Source organism: Balearica regulorum, chromosome 1 (assembly GCF_011004875.1).
Source record: "Balearica regulorum gibbericeps isolate bBalReg1 chromosome 1, bBalReg1.pri, whole genome shotgun sequence".
Classification (NCBI taxonomy): Eukaryota; Metazoa; Chordata; class Aves; order Gruiformes; family Gruidae; genus Balearica; species Balearica regulorum.
The window spans coordinates 211,422,755-211,437,208 of record NC_046184.1 but is presented as its reverse complement, the minus strand read 5'-3'; the positions used below and the strand labels follow the sequence as shown (position 1 = coordinate 211,437,208).

Below are 14,454 nucleotides of genomic sequence, written 5' to 3'. Positions count from 1 at the left end.
CTCACCCTGGACTTCCTGCTGGCAGTATGTAAATACACCTGCAGACTGGCCACACTGGGTGGTTTGGTGGTTTGTTTTGTGTTGGGTTTGTGGTTTTGTTTTTTTTCAGAAGACAGTATGAGAGGACCTGACAAAGCAACAGCATAGTTGAGAGACCATAACCTGCATTAGATTTGTATCTATCATCTCAGTTGTGGGGGAAGTTTTTTGGTATTTTTTTTTTTCGTGTGCTGCATATTCAGACTGAAATCTTCATCACTACAATGTTTGCCTCTATCTGGTATGCCAAGAAGCTGGGACGCAGGTTTGTGCATAACGCCAGGAAAGCGAAAACAGAGAAGGTATGTTCCTAGTGGGAATATAAAGCCTTATGTCTCATGCAAGCTGCCTGCTGGCATCCTGTTGTGTGTCTGGTTAGCTTTTTTTAATACCCTGAAAAACGACCTATTGCTATTCATGATTTCACGCAAGAATCCTTGAATACTTTGCATATTAGTTATTAAATACCGGGGAGAAGATCCTTTCAAAAGTCTTTAAGCCTTCTTTTATTGATTTAGTTGCAAGATAAACAGCTGTACATCTGGTATGTTTTGTGTTAAGGGAGCACTCCAGTGAACTTGTTGCTGTGCTGCATTATTTTTACTAGTACAATATTAGGCTCTTAAACAACCATTGCTTGTTTGCTGCTCATATATTTTTCCTAGTGTGGGACCAATGAGAATGTAATAACATGTTAAGCATTTATAATGTTTGGGAATTTCTTTTCATGATACTTGTTGAAACTGTGCTGCAGCACGGTTCCCTTTTATTTAAAAAGATATAGGTATGTAAAAATGGTCAGTACTATCTTTCAGTATTTTTCATCTCATAAAATTTAACTGTGTTTAACCAGCTGTTTTCTGCAAGTCCTTGTAGGTAAGATTCTTCTGCCTTCTTTCTCCACGAGCAAAACTTAAATTGTTTCAGAATTTGCAGCAATGATGATTGGGGGATATCAGGGCAATTGCCTTTTGTTCTAAATATAGAAAGTGTTTAGTTAGTAGACCTGCATTCCAGTTTTGTCTAAATTAACACACAAACCATTTTCAAAATAGGACTAATTCCTCTTTTAGAAACTCAGCATTAGATCGGGGAAAAAAACTTCAATGTAATGTTATAAAGTTACCTCATTAGTCTGGTAATGATGGTTTCCTCTTTTCGTTGCTGTCTTTGATGTAGTCAAAGAATTTATAAATGGGTTGCTTTATTATTTCTTTGATATGTCTTATGCTATGTAATACAGCCACCAATCCACTAAGTAATTACCCATTGCCTGAATTCCTCTGTAACTGGAAAAGCTCTTCACCTTGAGAGAATTTTTAGCAAAAATACATTGTATTTTTGGTTGGGGAGGGGTGAAAGGGCAGAGATTTGCTTTTTCTGTAAAACATTCCCGGTGGTTAAAAAGGTGCTATGTGGTAATTCTGAAATTTAAACATCCAAGCCATTGGGAAGGTATCCAAATCATAGTGATTTCTATATTTCACATCATGTGCATAAGGGAAAATAGAAATGCAGATAGCTATACATGGGACTGTCAAACTTTCTTTGTCTGTAATCCTATTTCAACAAAGAGGGCATCACATAAACTCTCCTGCTGTTTGCGTGTTGCTATGGGAGGAAAAAAAGTTGCAGACTGGATCTTCGATAGTCCTGAGGGGCTCCCTCCAGAGGAACATTTGCTCTCAGGCTTCCGCCAGGATGACAGAGGCAGGATGAGTGGACACGTTCCAGTCCTGACACAGTGGGGCTCACTCAGCAGCTTTAAAAACAGATTTAGTATGGGTGGTTTAAAGCGCGTGTGTGTATAGATTATTCCAATAACCTTGAAAAATTTCATGAAACAGTGCCAGAGTATTCACTAAGAAAATATATTCCTCTCTGTAGACTCTTGCAATAGAGACTAAAAGAATGCTTTAACAATTTTGGCTCTTTTTCTCTTTGTCTTAAGGTATTTGAAATATTTCTCTATAAATCTATTATAATACTACTTATTCGGCTCTATAGGACTTTCAAAATAATCAAGACAATCGAGGTCCGTGCTATTCAAGCTTTGAAGCCATACCTCATAATTTTTAGATAAAAGCTTTTTTTGAACGTTTCTTGAGCATGCTATTAGCATATTTGCAAGGGAATTTTATTTTTGCTAGAAGACAGTAAGTATGCAAGAAAGCATCCTGTAAAATATTTACTTATTCTCTTATATCAAAAATAAAATTTCTTTCTTGGAGCTTTATTCCACAGTCAGGGCTCACTTTTATTTTTTATTTTTTTTTCCATAACTTAATGGTGTACTCCAGCAAAGGTAGAAAATCCCATTCCTAGCAGGATGCTGTTTCAATAAGTGTTATTGATAATTGGAAGCTGATCAACACTGACATCTTCAGTACAATACCTTGGTAACAGGAGAACACAGATATGAAAATAGGTCTATCAAAAAGTAAATTAAAAATAACATTTAACTGCATGGCTTGTTTTGGTTTTGTCTTTTTTTTTTTTTTTTTTTTTTTTATAATGGTTGAATAATCAAATTATTATGCAGTTTTACCTTACATATTTTTTTCTGGAAGAATAATTAGCTTTTCTCTGTGTGTATGATTTGAATTAAACATTGTTTTCTTAATGTGCTTTTGGAGGTAATAACATACAGCAATAATTTCTAATAGCCTATGTGTGCAAAAAGAGTTTCTTGCAGTTAAAATCTGGATAGCAGAAGAGTATGGTTCCATAACAGATTTTTCTATTATGCTTAGCTTCTTTGGACAAGTACAAGTCAAGAATTTCTTTAAGGAGTATTTCTAAGAAGCAGAAATTTTCTATGAGCCTATTTGTTTTCTTAGGATCGGAAAGAAAACCAGGGAGGGGAGGCATGACAGAAGAGGGTTGTAGCATGGACTCGTGTGCGCCCACACATATGCAGAACCTGACAGTGCAGTTCCTTAAAATGTCAGAATTTGGGGCCTGAATTGAGCAGAGAGAGGACTTGAACCTTGATCTCTCAGGTGACTCTTCAGGGAAGCAGAGGTTCCAAGGTGCAGAACGAAGAACGCAGGGGGTGTGCCAGGGGGTACGCACAAAGGCAAGAGAAAGGAGGATGACTGGGGCAGTCCTTTGCAGAAAGAGCTAAGGTAGCGTTAATGTGACAGTGCGGTGCTCCGGTGTGTGTGTCCTCTGCACCTGCATGTGCGTGTCTGGTTGTGGCGATGTGGGTGGGTTCCAAAGTGCTTGGCTCTCAACATCTCCAGAGCTCGGCCCCTAGCATCTCCACAGCTCCCCATCTTTTCTGAAGCTGAAGTTCCCATCTTCTCATACCTCCCATCTCCCCATACCCCCCAACTTCTCATCTCCCATACCTGAATATGGCAGTCCCTGCTCTGGGAGAGCTGGCATACAGATCACCCCAAAATGAGTGGGACATGCTTTTTCTTGATACTGTGATACTGTGAGGACTAGGGGGTCTCAGGAGCCAGAACTTGCTCTGTGCTGGAGAATCTATTTTGGGGCTTGATGAAGGCAAAGAGAAAGGGTAAAGGGTGCTAATAAGTGGCAAAGAGTTGGGAGACCAAAAGGAGGAGGTGGACCTGTTCTCACTAGGACCTGTGGTAGCTCCTGGGCTGGTTTTGGTATCTCCTCAACCAGTACTTGCTGTTGAGCGCCAGCACCGCTTGCTCTTCTTCTGCATTTCCAGTCCTTGCTTCTCCTCCAGCCTGGCTTTTCCTTGGAGGCTGTGGTCAGATGAGGCAGACCCTGTGCTAGGGCACTGTCTCATTGGCTCCCACACATAACTTAAGGACTTCCTGGTAGATATTAGGCTTCTAAAACCCAGACATGAACTCTTACTGTTAAAGTGTCATCTGGAGAGTAGAAAAGACATCTGGGAGGAATGGCGTGAATGGCAGCCTTAGGTGTCCTAATCATGATGATCACGGTTCTTTCAAGTTATGTAGTGTGCATCAGTATTTTAATTTGAGTCATATTTTTATGATATGTTGAAAAGGCTTATTTTAATTCAGAAATGAAACAAAATATTTTGAAAAAACCTTAAAACTTTGGAAAATTGAACTCTTTCTTTCCAGCGAGTCCTAGCTAAAACTTCTTATCTTTATAAGGAAAATGGGATAATGCCTGTTAATGGCTCTTAATGTTCTCATTTTGCCACGGAAAACTCAAGCATGTCAAATTCTTTACACTTTATTGTTTTTATTAGGGTGGATCATAAACTCTGGCACATACTGCAGTTGTAATCTACAAATTCTATCTCAATCTGGTTGTCTTGGCTTGATTGCTAGTGTTACTCTTGCCCTCAAGTAGTGAGATATTTATTGTACAGGGAATACTACTAATATTGCCTGAAAAACCTGAACTTTCAAGGCAGCTCTACTCTTACCTATTTCATTAAAGTTATTAAAATGCTTTGAGTTTGTCACATGAAAGGGTTATTGTTATGAGAGTGAATGTGATCATTTGAACATTGGATCGAGAATAACTTAAGGCAAAGATTGATGTCTTGAATTTTTCTCATTAAACCATAATCAAGCAGAAATCAAGAGATGTTAACTGCGTGTGGTTATGCTATAAAAATAAGTACTCTAAATGATTGGAAGAGGTACAGAAAAGTAACTGAGCAATTAATCATGTTGATCTGAGAGCGTGAGCTAAAGCAGTGTGAAAAAGCTTCTGATAATGCTTGACTATATTGATAGAATTTGGGTTTCAAGGTTCGATATCTAAAGTGAGAAAAGACTTCCCAAAGTCACCCTATCATTTAATTTCAATGGGGAAGTCAAATACTGGTTTTGCTCCTTGTTCGGTTGTGGAACATATTTCAACCAGGAGACCCAAATTTTAAACACTGTTAGAATTAATCCTGTTGTTGAGTTTTTAATATCTGAAGGCAACAATCACTTTAAAAGGAGGATTGTCCTTGCGCATTATTTTGGGGAGCGAAACCACGAGACCCATGTGAAGTGTTTAAACAAGTTGACTTTCACCATAATTTTACAGAATAATATTGTTAGAATTCTCTTTCTAGCTTTTAGATATCTAAGTGCTTTTATGGTGTTATCAGTTTGAAGAATTTGAAAGCATGTAAGTATTCAAAGCATTTGAAAATATGTAAGTTTTACCTGAGAAAGTTTAGTTTATCATTCCAATTTAACGCATTCATTAATTTTATAATCCAAGACAGAAGCAATTTTAACTTTTAAATCAGGTGTTTATATAATGATACAAATAACATGTGGTTTCTAGACTATCAATTGTAAATAAAAATAAAGATTAATGATAAATGACATTCACAAACTGAACAGTATCAATTTAAATGAGTAGCTTTAAATGCAACGTAGTGCGGACTAGATACGTAGGACACAGTCTAGCGGATGTTTTTTTCATTCTATGTGCTTGGGTTTAGAGTAGTTTTGGGTAAATTGAGTATCCTTGGTAAACTGGCAGCCTACAATGAAGTATTTGCAAAAAGATAGGAAAACTTACCTTAAGAGGTTAACAAAACTGGGATATGTAACAAAAAATAGTGTGTAAATGCAGGCATATTTAATCGTTTTTCTGACAGTGTCCTGACAATAGCAACAATTAACTCTTCTTGTCAAGATGTCACTTGATATCCAGATGATTCTCATATCTGTATTTTAATGTAGCTAATTGCAGAGTATGCTGTTCTAGGCTATGTGTTCTTGTTTCATTTTTACTTTGTTTACAAGTAATTGCCCAGCAATCTAATTTGAAAGTGATAAGAAGTTCACCTGAAGCAGTAATTACTCACAACATCGAATAGAAACCATGTGATTAAGAAATCATAAAACACAATACCTGATAAACACATTTTACCTTACATTCTTTTTAGATATATATATTTAATTCCAAACAAGATAAACTCTCTTTGCTTCAATATTTGCATGTATACCTTAGATTTCTTAACAAGTGCTCTCTTACAAACCAGAGCTTACCAAATTATTTCCAGTCCCCTGGGGTTGCGATGAAGTGATAAAACTTGCAGGTCTAGTTAGCGCCTTGGCCAAAGGTGAAATTACTCTTTCGCTGAGGGACATCTCCTGCAGCCGCCAGATGCTGTAAGGGCACATGGACGGTTGGACTTGTGTTTGGGCAAAGGAGAGCCCACGTCGAACAGATCCAATGGGATGACGAAAGTGCGTCACTTATTTGTAGAACTACCTGTTCGAACAGATACCGGAGCTCTCTCAGACCCCTGGAGAAATCTTTTCAAAAGGACTTTGTAAGTGCTCTGTTTTACAGTTTTATGGAGAGATCTTATCTTTTCACACATAACTGTGTGGAGAAAAATATGCGAGTGTTCCTGTATCCAGAGCTCATTCTGCTTTTTGCTTTAGCACAGTTGGAATTCTAAGGCGTTTTCTTACATTGTGATTTAATCCAGAAACATGTAGCTCCTCAACTCTTCTTTTTTTTTGCCCCCCTTTTTTATTTGCTGTTGGTTATAATCCCATATGTGCCATGATTAATATATAACAGTAGGGATAAGCTGCTTAAGCAGAGATTTATTAGGCTTATAACTCACTTCCTCCTCACAATCACCATAATAATAATAATAAATAAAATTCAACTAATCTTGAAAAAATGCAAAAGAGATGTTTTCAAATAAGATACTGATCAACAGTAAACTACTGAAGTTAATCCTTTGCAATCCTTTATTTCACAGTAATCTTTCTTTTTTTTTTCATCTGTGAGGGATTTTGCTCTTGTTTTGCTCGCCCGTTCCATCTGCACATGCCCAGCACCTACCTGTAGCAATTAATGAGCAATAAGGGAGACTCTTGTTTTAAATTAGCTTTTGTTCATCAAAGAAATATCTGTTAATCAGCTATAGGTGAACTCTTTCTAAAGAACAGCATATCTTCTCTCTTTCACTCCAATTTAATCTAAGAGGACTCTAAATTAATCTTAGCTGCCTGCCATACATTGATGGTGGCTCTTCTCTTTCCCCCACGCGTTGTCATTCTGGCATAGACGCTGCCGTACGGATTTGCCTCTCAGGTACAACAAGGTCTTTAAGCCATAATCCATAGATATCTACAAGCATGTCACTTAAACCAGTTTTTCCTCTGGTGATTTAGCCAGTGTTGTGATCATCTCAGAAACAGGTTAAGTAGCTTTTCCAGTTAAATATCATCTTGTTTGCCCAAAACCAAACCCAAGATGGACAGGAAGACATTCAGAAAAAAGCTGCCCCGCTGACAGCTGCATTAATTGCTACTCTGAGTGCTCATGGTGTGACTCAAATGGAATCATTTTCGACCTGCTTCTAAAGAACAAATGGGTTTATTATCAAAGGCTACAAGCTACTCTTTTTTTTCAAAGAATTTTTTTTTCTCAATTTCTCTTTCCTCTTTCCATTCAATAAATAATTTATCATTTCCCCTTTGTTTTGTTTTGTTTTTTTTTAAAGAGAAAAAGTAGTATATTTACTGTATTTGAAACTTTAGTTGGATTTTCCACACTTGGTCTACACGTTATAGATCATGTTCTGTTAAATCCCAGTGTGAACCATTGTGAATGTAATATTTAATTCATAAGGTGCTCATTATTTTATTGGAATTGGTTTAGTTCTTTGCATTTTTACGCAGTGTTCAAGTATATTATGAAAATGGCTTGTGTGATGTGCAAGTATGATTTTTTTTTTTTTTTTTTTGGCATTACTTGCATCTCTGTCCTGCATATGCAATTCAAAACAGCGCATAATAAAATAGTTGTTTGATTTGCGTTCTGAACTGCATTTGGCATCACTCACTATGTTTGCAAATAGAGATCAGTTTGAAACACTGACAGGAAACAATCTGTCCTTTGGCGTTAGAGTCCCTGGAGAAAACTGGAATGAGAATTCTCTCACTAGTTCCTAAGGTAGATTATCAAATTATGCTTTACATGTTTTTAATATACTATATGGGCCATTACAGCTGGTATGTATGTAACTTCCTCCCACTGGAAGGCACCCTGCTAAAGATGTGTGTGTGCAAACAGCTTTAGGAAAATTTAGAATTATTGTCATGTAATATGATTCTCAAGACAGTTTATTTTAAAGGAGGCCCTTTTTTTTTATGGTGCAAAAAATTTTCTCTGCCATACACTACTTAAAATGTTGATGCATGTCAGGGAAAGCTTGGTTATAGCTTTAATGTCTGTTAACAGCTTCAGATGAGCAGTTTGAAAGAATCAAGGGATTAGCTAGTACGTGCAGTATGAGAGTTTTTGCCACCAGGAGAACGAGGCCCAAACGTTACGTGAAGCATTCACAAACCCTTCTGAAGACTGAAGCTCCTTTTTTCACAACAGCTTACATATACCTCAGAAACCAGCAAAACAAGGTTGCCCATGTTTCCTACCCCCCCGCCATTGCAAGTCTGTTCAGAAATGGCACCCTTTAGACACAGAGAAAGTACGTGAAGTACATAGCTCGCACAACTCTCAGCTCTTCTGAGATGACCGGTGATGATGCCAGCACTATGCTGAGTGACTCATTATGTTCAGCTATCCTATTAGTTAACCAATTAATTTATCTTAGCTGATAATTAACTAGTCTGAGGCTATCACATGCTTTTTGTGAAGCTTGGCAGTGCAATAACATTGTCATTATTAAACTGGAATTGGATTTGAAGAGCAAACTTTGCATGAAAACTCAGTATTTCAGTCCTAGACTATGATTTTTTTCAATTTACTTCAGTCTGTCTTCCATTAAGCTCTTCTTCCATATTCTATGCAGCGAATGGAATGGAATATGGATTGATTAATACCAGTGATATCACTCATCTTATTTTTAAAAAGTCTACCTTACAAGTTACCTTGAGAAGAAAGCTCCTATCATTTGGATGCTGAAGTGTAATGAGAGGCCCACGACCAAGTACATACTTCTTTATTCTGTTTAGAGTCTTGAATAGCTATAGCATGCAATTTTATAAATCTATAACATATTCTTTAGCCTTGAGCCATAAGGAAGATGTAGAAAAATGTGGTTTAGTTATTTTCTAAATATGATACTGTCTTCCAGTTAGGTGATGAGTTATGTACACATGGTTGTGGTTTTCTTGGCTGACAACTTTTCTCAAGATTGTAGATGAACTATTTTTGACAAGACTGTCGTGTCCTTTTATGAAGTAGAAAAAGGTCAGGGTATTCTATATTATTAATAAAACCAGCTTGATTGATAGTTAAGAAGTATCAATTTGCTGTTTTGAAATAGATGCTCAGGATGAAGTGAAAATGATCCTGTTACTGCTCTTTGTTTTCAGGACTATGCTCATAGCCTGATCGTTGTTTTGTTGGGTTTAATATTACGTTGAATGAGCCTTCCTCTTGCAATGGACACACTGTTATTGTTCACTTCTGCCAGCCTATCTTGTTTTGCTCTCTCCATTCTTCATGTTCATCATTGTTCATAAGGATAAAAAAAGCCCCTGCCTTCATCTTCTGAGAGCCATGTTATCTGAGTCAGTGAAATAATAGGAAGGAATAGTTAAAAAAACCCAAAACAACCTTCCCCCCCCCCCCAAAAAAAAACCCCAACCCTCCTCATTGTCCATCTTGCTATACATTCAACAACTTCTGAAACATTCAACTGCATTTATTGACCTAGGATTATGTGTCTTGAAAGTTCACCTTAAATAGATATGCTGCAGGTCATCATTTGTTGTTCAGGTTCAGCACTGGGAAGGATACATCCATGGCTGGAGTTAGCTTTACAAAAGGTCTGCGTGCAAGTTCCTAAACTGCTTAGGAGCCAAAATTTTTACTATAAATCTAGATGTATACATGCAAATGCATTTAAAAAGTTGTACCTGAGAGGTTTTGAAACAAAGAATTACATAGATGTGTACAAGAAAGTTAAAATACCATTACTCTAATTAGAGATGGTATTGTTAGCAAGGAAAGCATTGAATCAAGACTATTACATTGCAAAAGCAAAAGCTGTAAAGAATATAATGCTTTTTTCTTCCTAATTCTATTTCTTTTAACTGGCATATGAAGTGCATTGTGTTTTCAATTAATTTCAAATGCCATTTTAAAATTATTTCTGTGGAAAGTACTGCGGGGAACAGAGCTATCGGTAAATAGCAAACTGGGTAGCCAAGTACATGATTCTTCACTTAACTGGTAAGGGCAAACCCCCCAACGGGGAGCATGTTTCTTACCACTTGTTTTAGAAATTTACCATTACTGCCCACAATACAGTGAAGACTTTTATCATTTAAAAGATTCTTAATTTCAACAGAGCACCTTCAGCTTTTCTACCATTTCTAATTAAATATTTAGTTGCGTAGTAAATTAAGCATGTCATGATCTCTGCAAAGTGGTTCTCCGTTTACTTCTGCATAAATGTTTTACAAGCTGCTGTATTGTTTCTAGTAAATTAATAATGAAGATTTAGATTTTAACTGATTAATAATCTAATTTAGTATTTAGGAGGAATCTAATTTAGGACTGGAAACAAAATTGAGGTAAACATCTTTGGCAGTGATCCCAATTCTCTGACAAAGTCACCAAGTGATAAGGAAAAAGCAAATCAGGGTAAAAGAAATTAGGATGTTGGAACTTCTAGGAGAAGCAGCATTTCCCTCTGAAAACTGAAAATGCTTTCTAAACTGCAGTGCACTTGCACTTGACTTCTCCTGTCATATCTCAAATAATCAGTACAAATTTTATACAGCAAATTGCCAGGAATTTGTAAGATAAAGAAATATGAATTTGGCATAATCAAAGAACTACCTAAACTACCTGGCTTAAAGCAAGTTTATGGTGGCGTTGTAGTAATATTGTAATACTCCCTAGAATACTACTTCTATTTCTGGTGCCCATAGAACAACAACAACAACAAATATGTTCAGAAATGTTCAAAAGTAGAATGGTCTAAATAAGTCATTGTGAGGTGGGATGGGAAAAGCTCGACACAGCAAAATTAGGGTTGTGAATAGCCGTGCTGTCGCAATTAGATATTGTGAAAATATGGGAATGAGCAGGCTATTGAAAACCGCCCATTCTAAAAAGTGGTGAAGTGCCTGGGACTGATCAAGTTGAATGTCGCAGTAAGGTACAGTGTGCAGAGGAAGGAAAATTAACTATCACAAGTAGCTAATAAGGAGAGATGCCTCACAACTTGCTCTTCCTTCTACAACCTGGGGGCCTGAAGGATGGGCTTGTGCAGTTATAGGACCTGAGAACCTCCTGTTTGATGCCTTCTCTAATGCTGTTTGGGGTGAACAGCTCTGGGTTTGCTGTATGCGGATGTATCTTCAACACTTCAAGCTCTGACTTGAGGTAGTAACTGTAATGAAAGTCAACACTTCATAACTTCATCTGGTTGCCTTCTGACATTGAGATGAAATTCTTACCAAGAACAGCTGGCAGTAGCCATGCAGATTTTACTTCTTGTATCTACCATTTTTAAATTCATACTTTTCCGGGACATTTTGTGTCAGTAGTCCTCTTGCATCAGTAGTCCTTTTCTACTTTTACGAAGTTGAATCCAAGACCTGAAATACTTAGGTTTCATTTTGCATGTGTATGATGTGAAACCTTATGGTTTGTCGTTTTTAGAGCATACCCCTGGGTTCATCCAATAGTCCTTCTTGGCCATTCTTCTATTACGATCTGATTTAAAGTAAAAATTTGGTTCTATCACAAATTTTCTGGTAAGAATGACTTGAGTAGAAATACCATGGTTTATCAAGGATCAGAACTTGTCCTGCTGTGTTTCTCTGTACAAATAGGTCATATTTGTTGAGTGGAGAGATTATTTTAATTGGCATAATTAACTCTTCTTGTGATTATCTTAGGCTTGAAAATGCATTTTGCTCTTTCCCAATTACAGCTTTTTCTCTGATAGAGGTAAACATGCTGTGTGTAATAATGAAGGTGGTTTTGGAAGGACTTAATGTATATAATTGGAAACTAAGATGAGGTAGTCTTCTATCAGCAGGAGGGTAGGAGAGCTGGGCTGTATAATTGAAGTACAGTGTAATGGGATTACCTACAAATTTTAAACATTGCTTTCATTAAGGAAAATAATAAGCATATTTATTAAATATAGTCTCTGCTTGGGACAATATTTGTTATTATGAAAAAGCTTTTGTAATTAAGCCTGGGTATAAAAATGTATTGAACATACTACATCAGTTTCTGGAAAATGCTTTTGTGCATAAAATTTTACTAAAATAGAAAGAGCTTTCACAGCAGAGGCAGTTAGCCAGATATTAGTATAGCTCACATCTAGCATTCACTGTAAATTTTTCTATGTGCTTTCAATTTAGTCAAGGTCAAATCAAAAGAAAAGGCATAGTCAAATACACTTAAACATTTATCTTTATGAAAGCTTTTAATGATTCTACTGTTTTTCATGGTTATACTTAGTGGAGATAAAGGTTAGATTTTACTTTTTTTTCTAAAGAGTATTTTCTTGCTGAAGCTACGGAAGTGTGATGTTTTAGGAGTTATGGGATGGGTGTCTATGATGCAAATTTTGCAGGCAGCCACATAAAATTCTCCTAGGAGTCCTTCTTGTCCTTAAATATGCATCTGTGAAAATCTCCATAATAGTAGAAAGTATTTTAAAACTGTGTAAAGCATTTTAAATGTGATTGCTATGTTGGTGCTTGGGATGTAATACGGTGGTCCCTCTGGATGTTCTTTTATTTCTTTTCATTATCACTTTCGAGGATTTCTCTTCAGAAAAGCACTAAATTAAAGTGTGTAGTTACTTTCCTTAATCAAAGCTTGTGCTGAAAAGAACTGCCTTCAGCAAGTGTTGCAAACCCTCCTAGATTACCTTCAGGAGTTCTGCTAGGGTGGTGCCTAGGACACATCATTCATTTGGTCATAAGGCATATCTTTATCTAAAGGATACATATGGATTGGGATTTGCCTGTACTGTGAGTATACATCTTAGATAAAAAATTTCTTCTATCATACTGTACATATATAAAAATGCTACTTCTCTTAATTTACAGAGAGAAGATTGACAAGTGTACATTAGTGTACATTAAAGCTAAATGGATAACTAAATGCTAAAACTGAGAGAGAAAGAGAAAAAAAGTTAGTTCCTAAAGTTCTGAGATACTGTTGTTGTAATTTCATTCTTTTTCCTTTGAACAAAGTGAATGTATGCAGGAAAGTAACCAAAAAAAACCCAACCAAAACCAAAAAAACCCCCACCAAACCCCAAAACAAAAGAAAAAAAAACCCCGCAGAATGACTGTGTTGGTGAAGTTGAAAGGGACCCCTGGAGATTATCTAGTCCAACCCTGTGCTCAAAGCACATTGCTGAGGACTGTGTCCAGCCAGGTTTTTAATATCTCCAAGGATGGAGACTCCACAACCTCTCTGGGAAATGTGTTCCAGAGTTTGACCACCCTCACAGTAAAAAAGCTTTCTTATGCTTGGGTGGAATTTCCTGTATTTCAGTTTGTGCCCATTGCCTCTTGTCCTGTCAGTAAGAACTACTGAGAAGACTCTTGCTCTCCTCCTCCACTGAGGGTGTCTTCCTTGCTCCAGACCTTCCCATTGTTCTCAGGGACCTGGGATTCCTGAAGGCCAGTCTTAACAGTAAAGAGTGAGGTGAAGAAGGCATGGAGTACCTCGGCCATGACCATTCAGCATTGGCCCCACATTTTCCCTTTGTTGCTGAAGTACCTGTAGAAACCTTTCTTGTTGCCTTTCATGTCCCTTGCCAGATTTATCTCTGAATGACCTTTGGCTTTCCTAACCCCATCCTTGCACACTCAGACAGGGTCTCCATATATCTCCCCTGTCCCCTGTCCCTGCTTTCACCTCCTGTATGCTTCTTTTTTATATCTGAGCTTTGTTGGGAGCTCCTCCTTCATCCATGCAGGCCTCCTGCTGCTCTTGCTTAACCTCCTTTCATTGGGATAGATCATTCTTGGGCTTGGGGGAGATGATCTTTGAAAAATAACCAACTCTCCTGGACCCTTGTTCTATCCAGGACCATATCCCATGGGATTCTTCCCAGCAGATTCCAAGAAAAAAATTAGTCATAGACTTGTCTTTTGCGTGGTCCAGTCTCCAGAATCATTTGCCACACTGAGAACTGACAGAATGATGCCAACTCACATAAATCTGTACAAGTTGTTCTTGAGGGAATGTATAAAAATGGAAAATCTAATCTTGCATACTAGGTAAAAATGTCAACCTTTAATCACAGCTCTACCTGGCTTCTTCTCAGATGCAGATTTCTTTTTTTTTTTTTTTCTTTTTTTTCCCCCTCATTACTGCTAAGGATGATTGTACCTCATGCAAGGAAAAATCTTCTGGAAGCAGGAGGTGAATAATTCCAAGAAAAAAGCTCATGTCATTTGTGTGTATGAGAGAAGTTATAGGACATCAAGAACGAGGGAAATATAAGATCTAGAGTACATG

General features: G+C 37.2%; 1 protein-coding gene across 23 annotated transcripts in view; it reads left to right on the top strand.

Annotated features, from left to right (window-relative positions):
- Nucleotides 1-14,454, top strand: part of DLG2 (discs large MAGUK scaffold protein 2) — a 1,060,789-nt gene that overhangs the window by 526,663 nt on the left and 519,672 nt on the right. The window contains exon 1 of one of the 23 annotated variants that reach the window (XM_075742475.1): nucleotides 129-341. The exons of 21 other annotated variants lie outside the window; for them this stretch is intronic. In XM_075742475.1, the coding sequence (XP_075598590.1) occupies nucleotides 264-341 (78 nt within the window). In that variant the 5' untranslated portion in view covers nucleotides 129-263. Of the gene's footprint in view, nucleotides 1-128; nucleotides 342-14,454 lie in introns of those variants that run through there. One more of the 23 variants, XM_075742476.1, reaches the window with a different exon arrangement.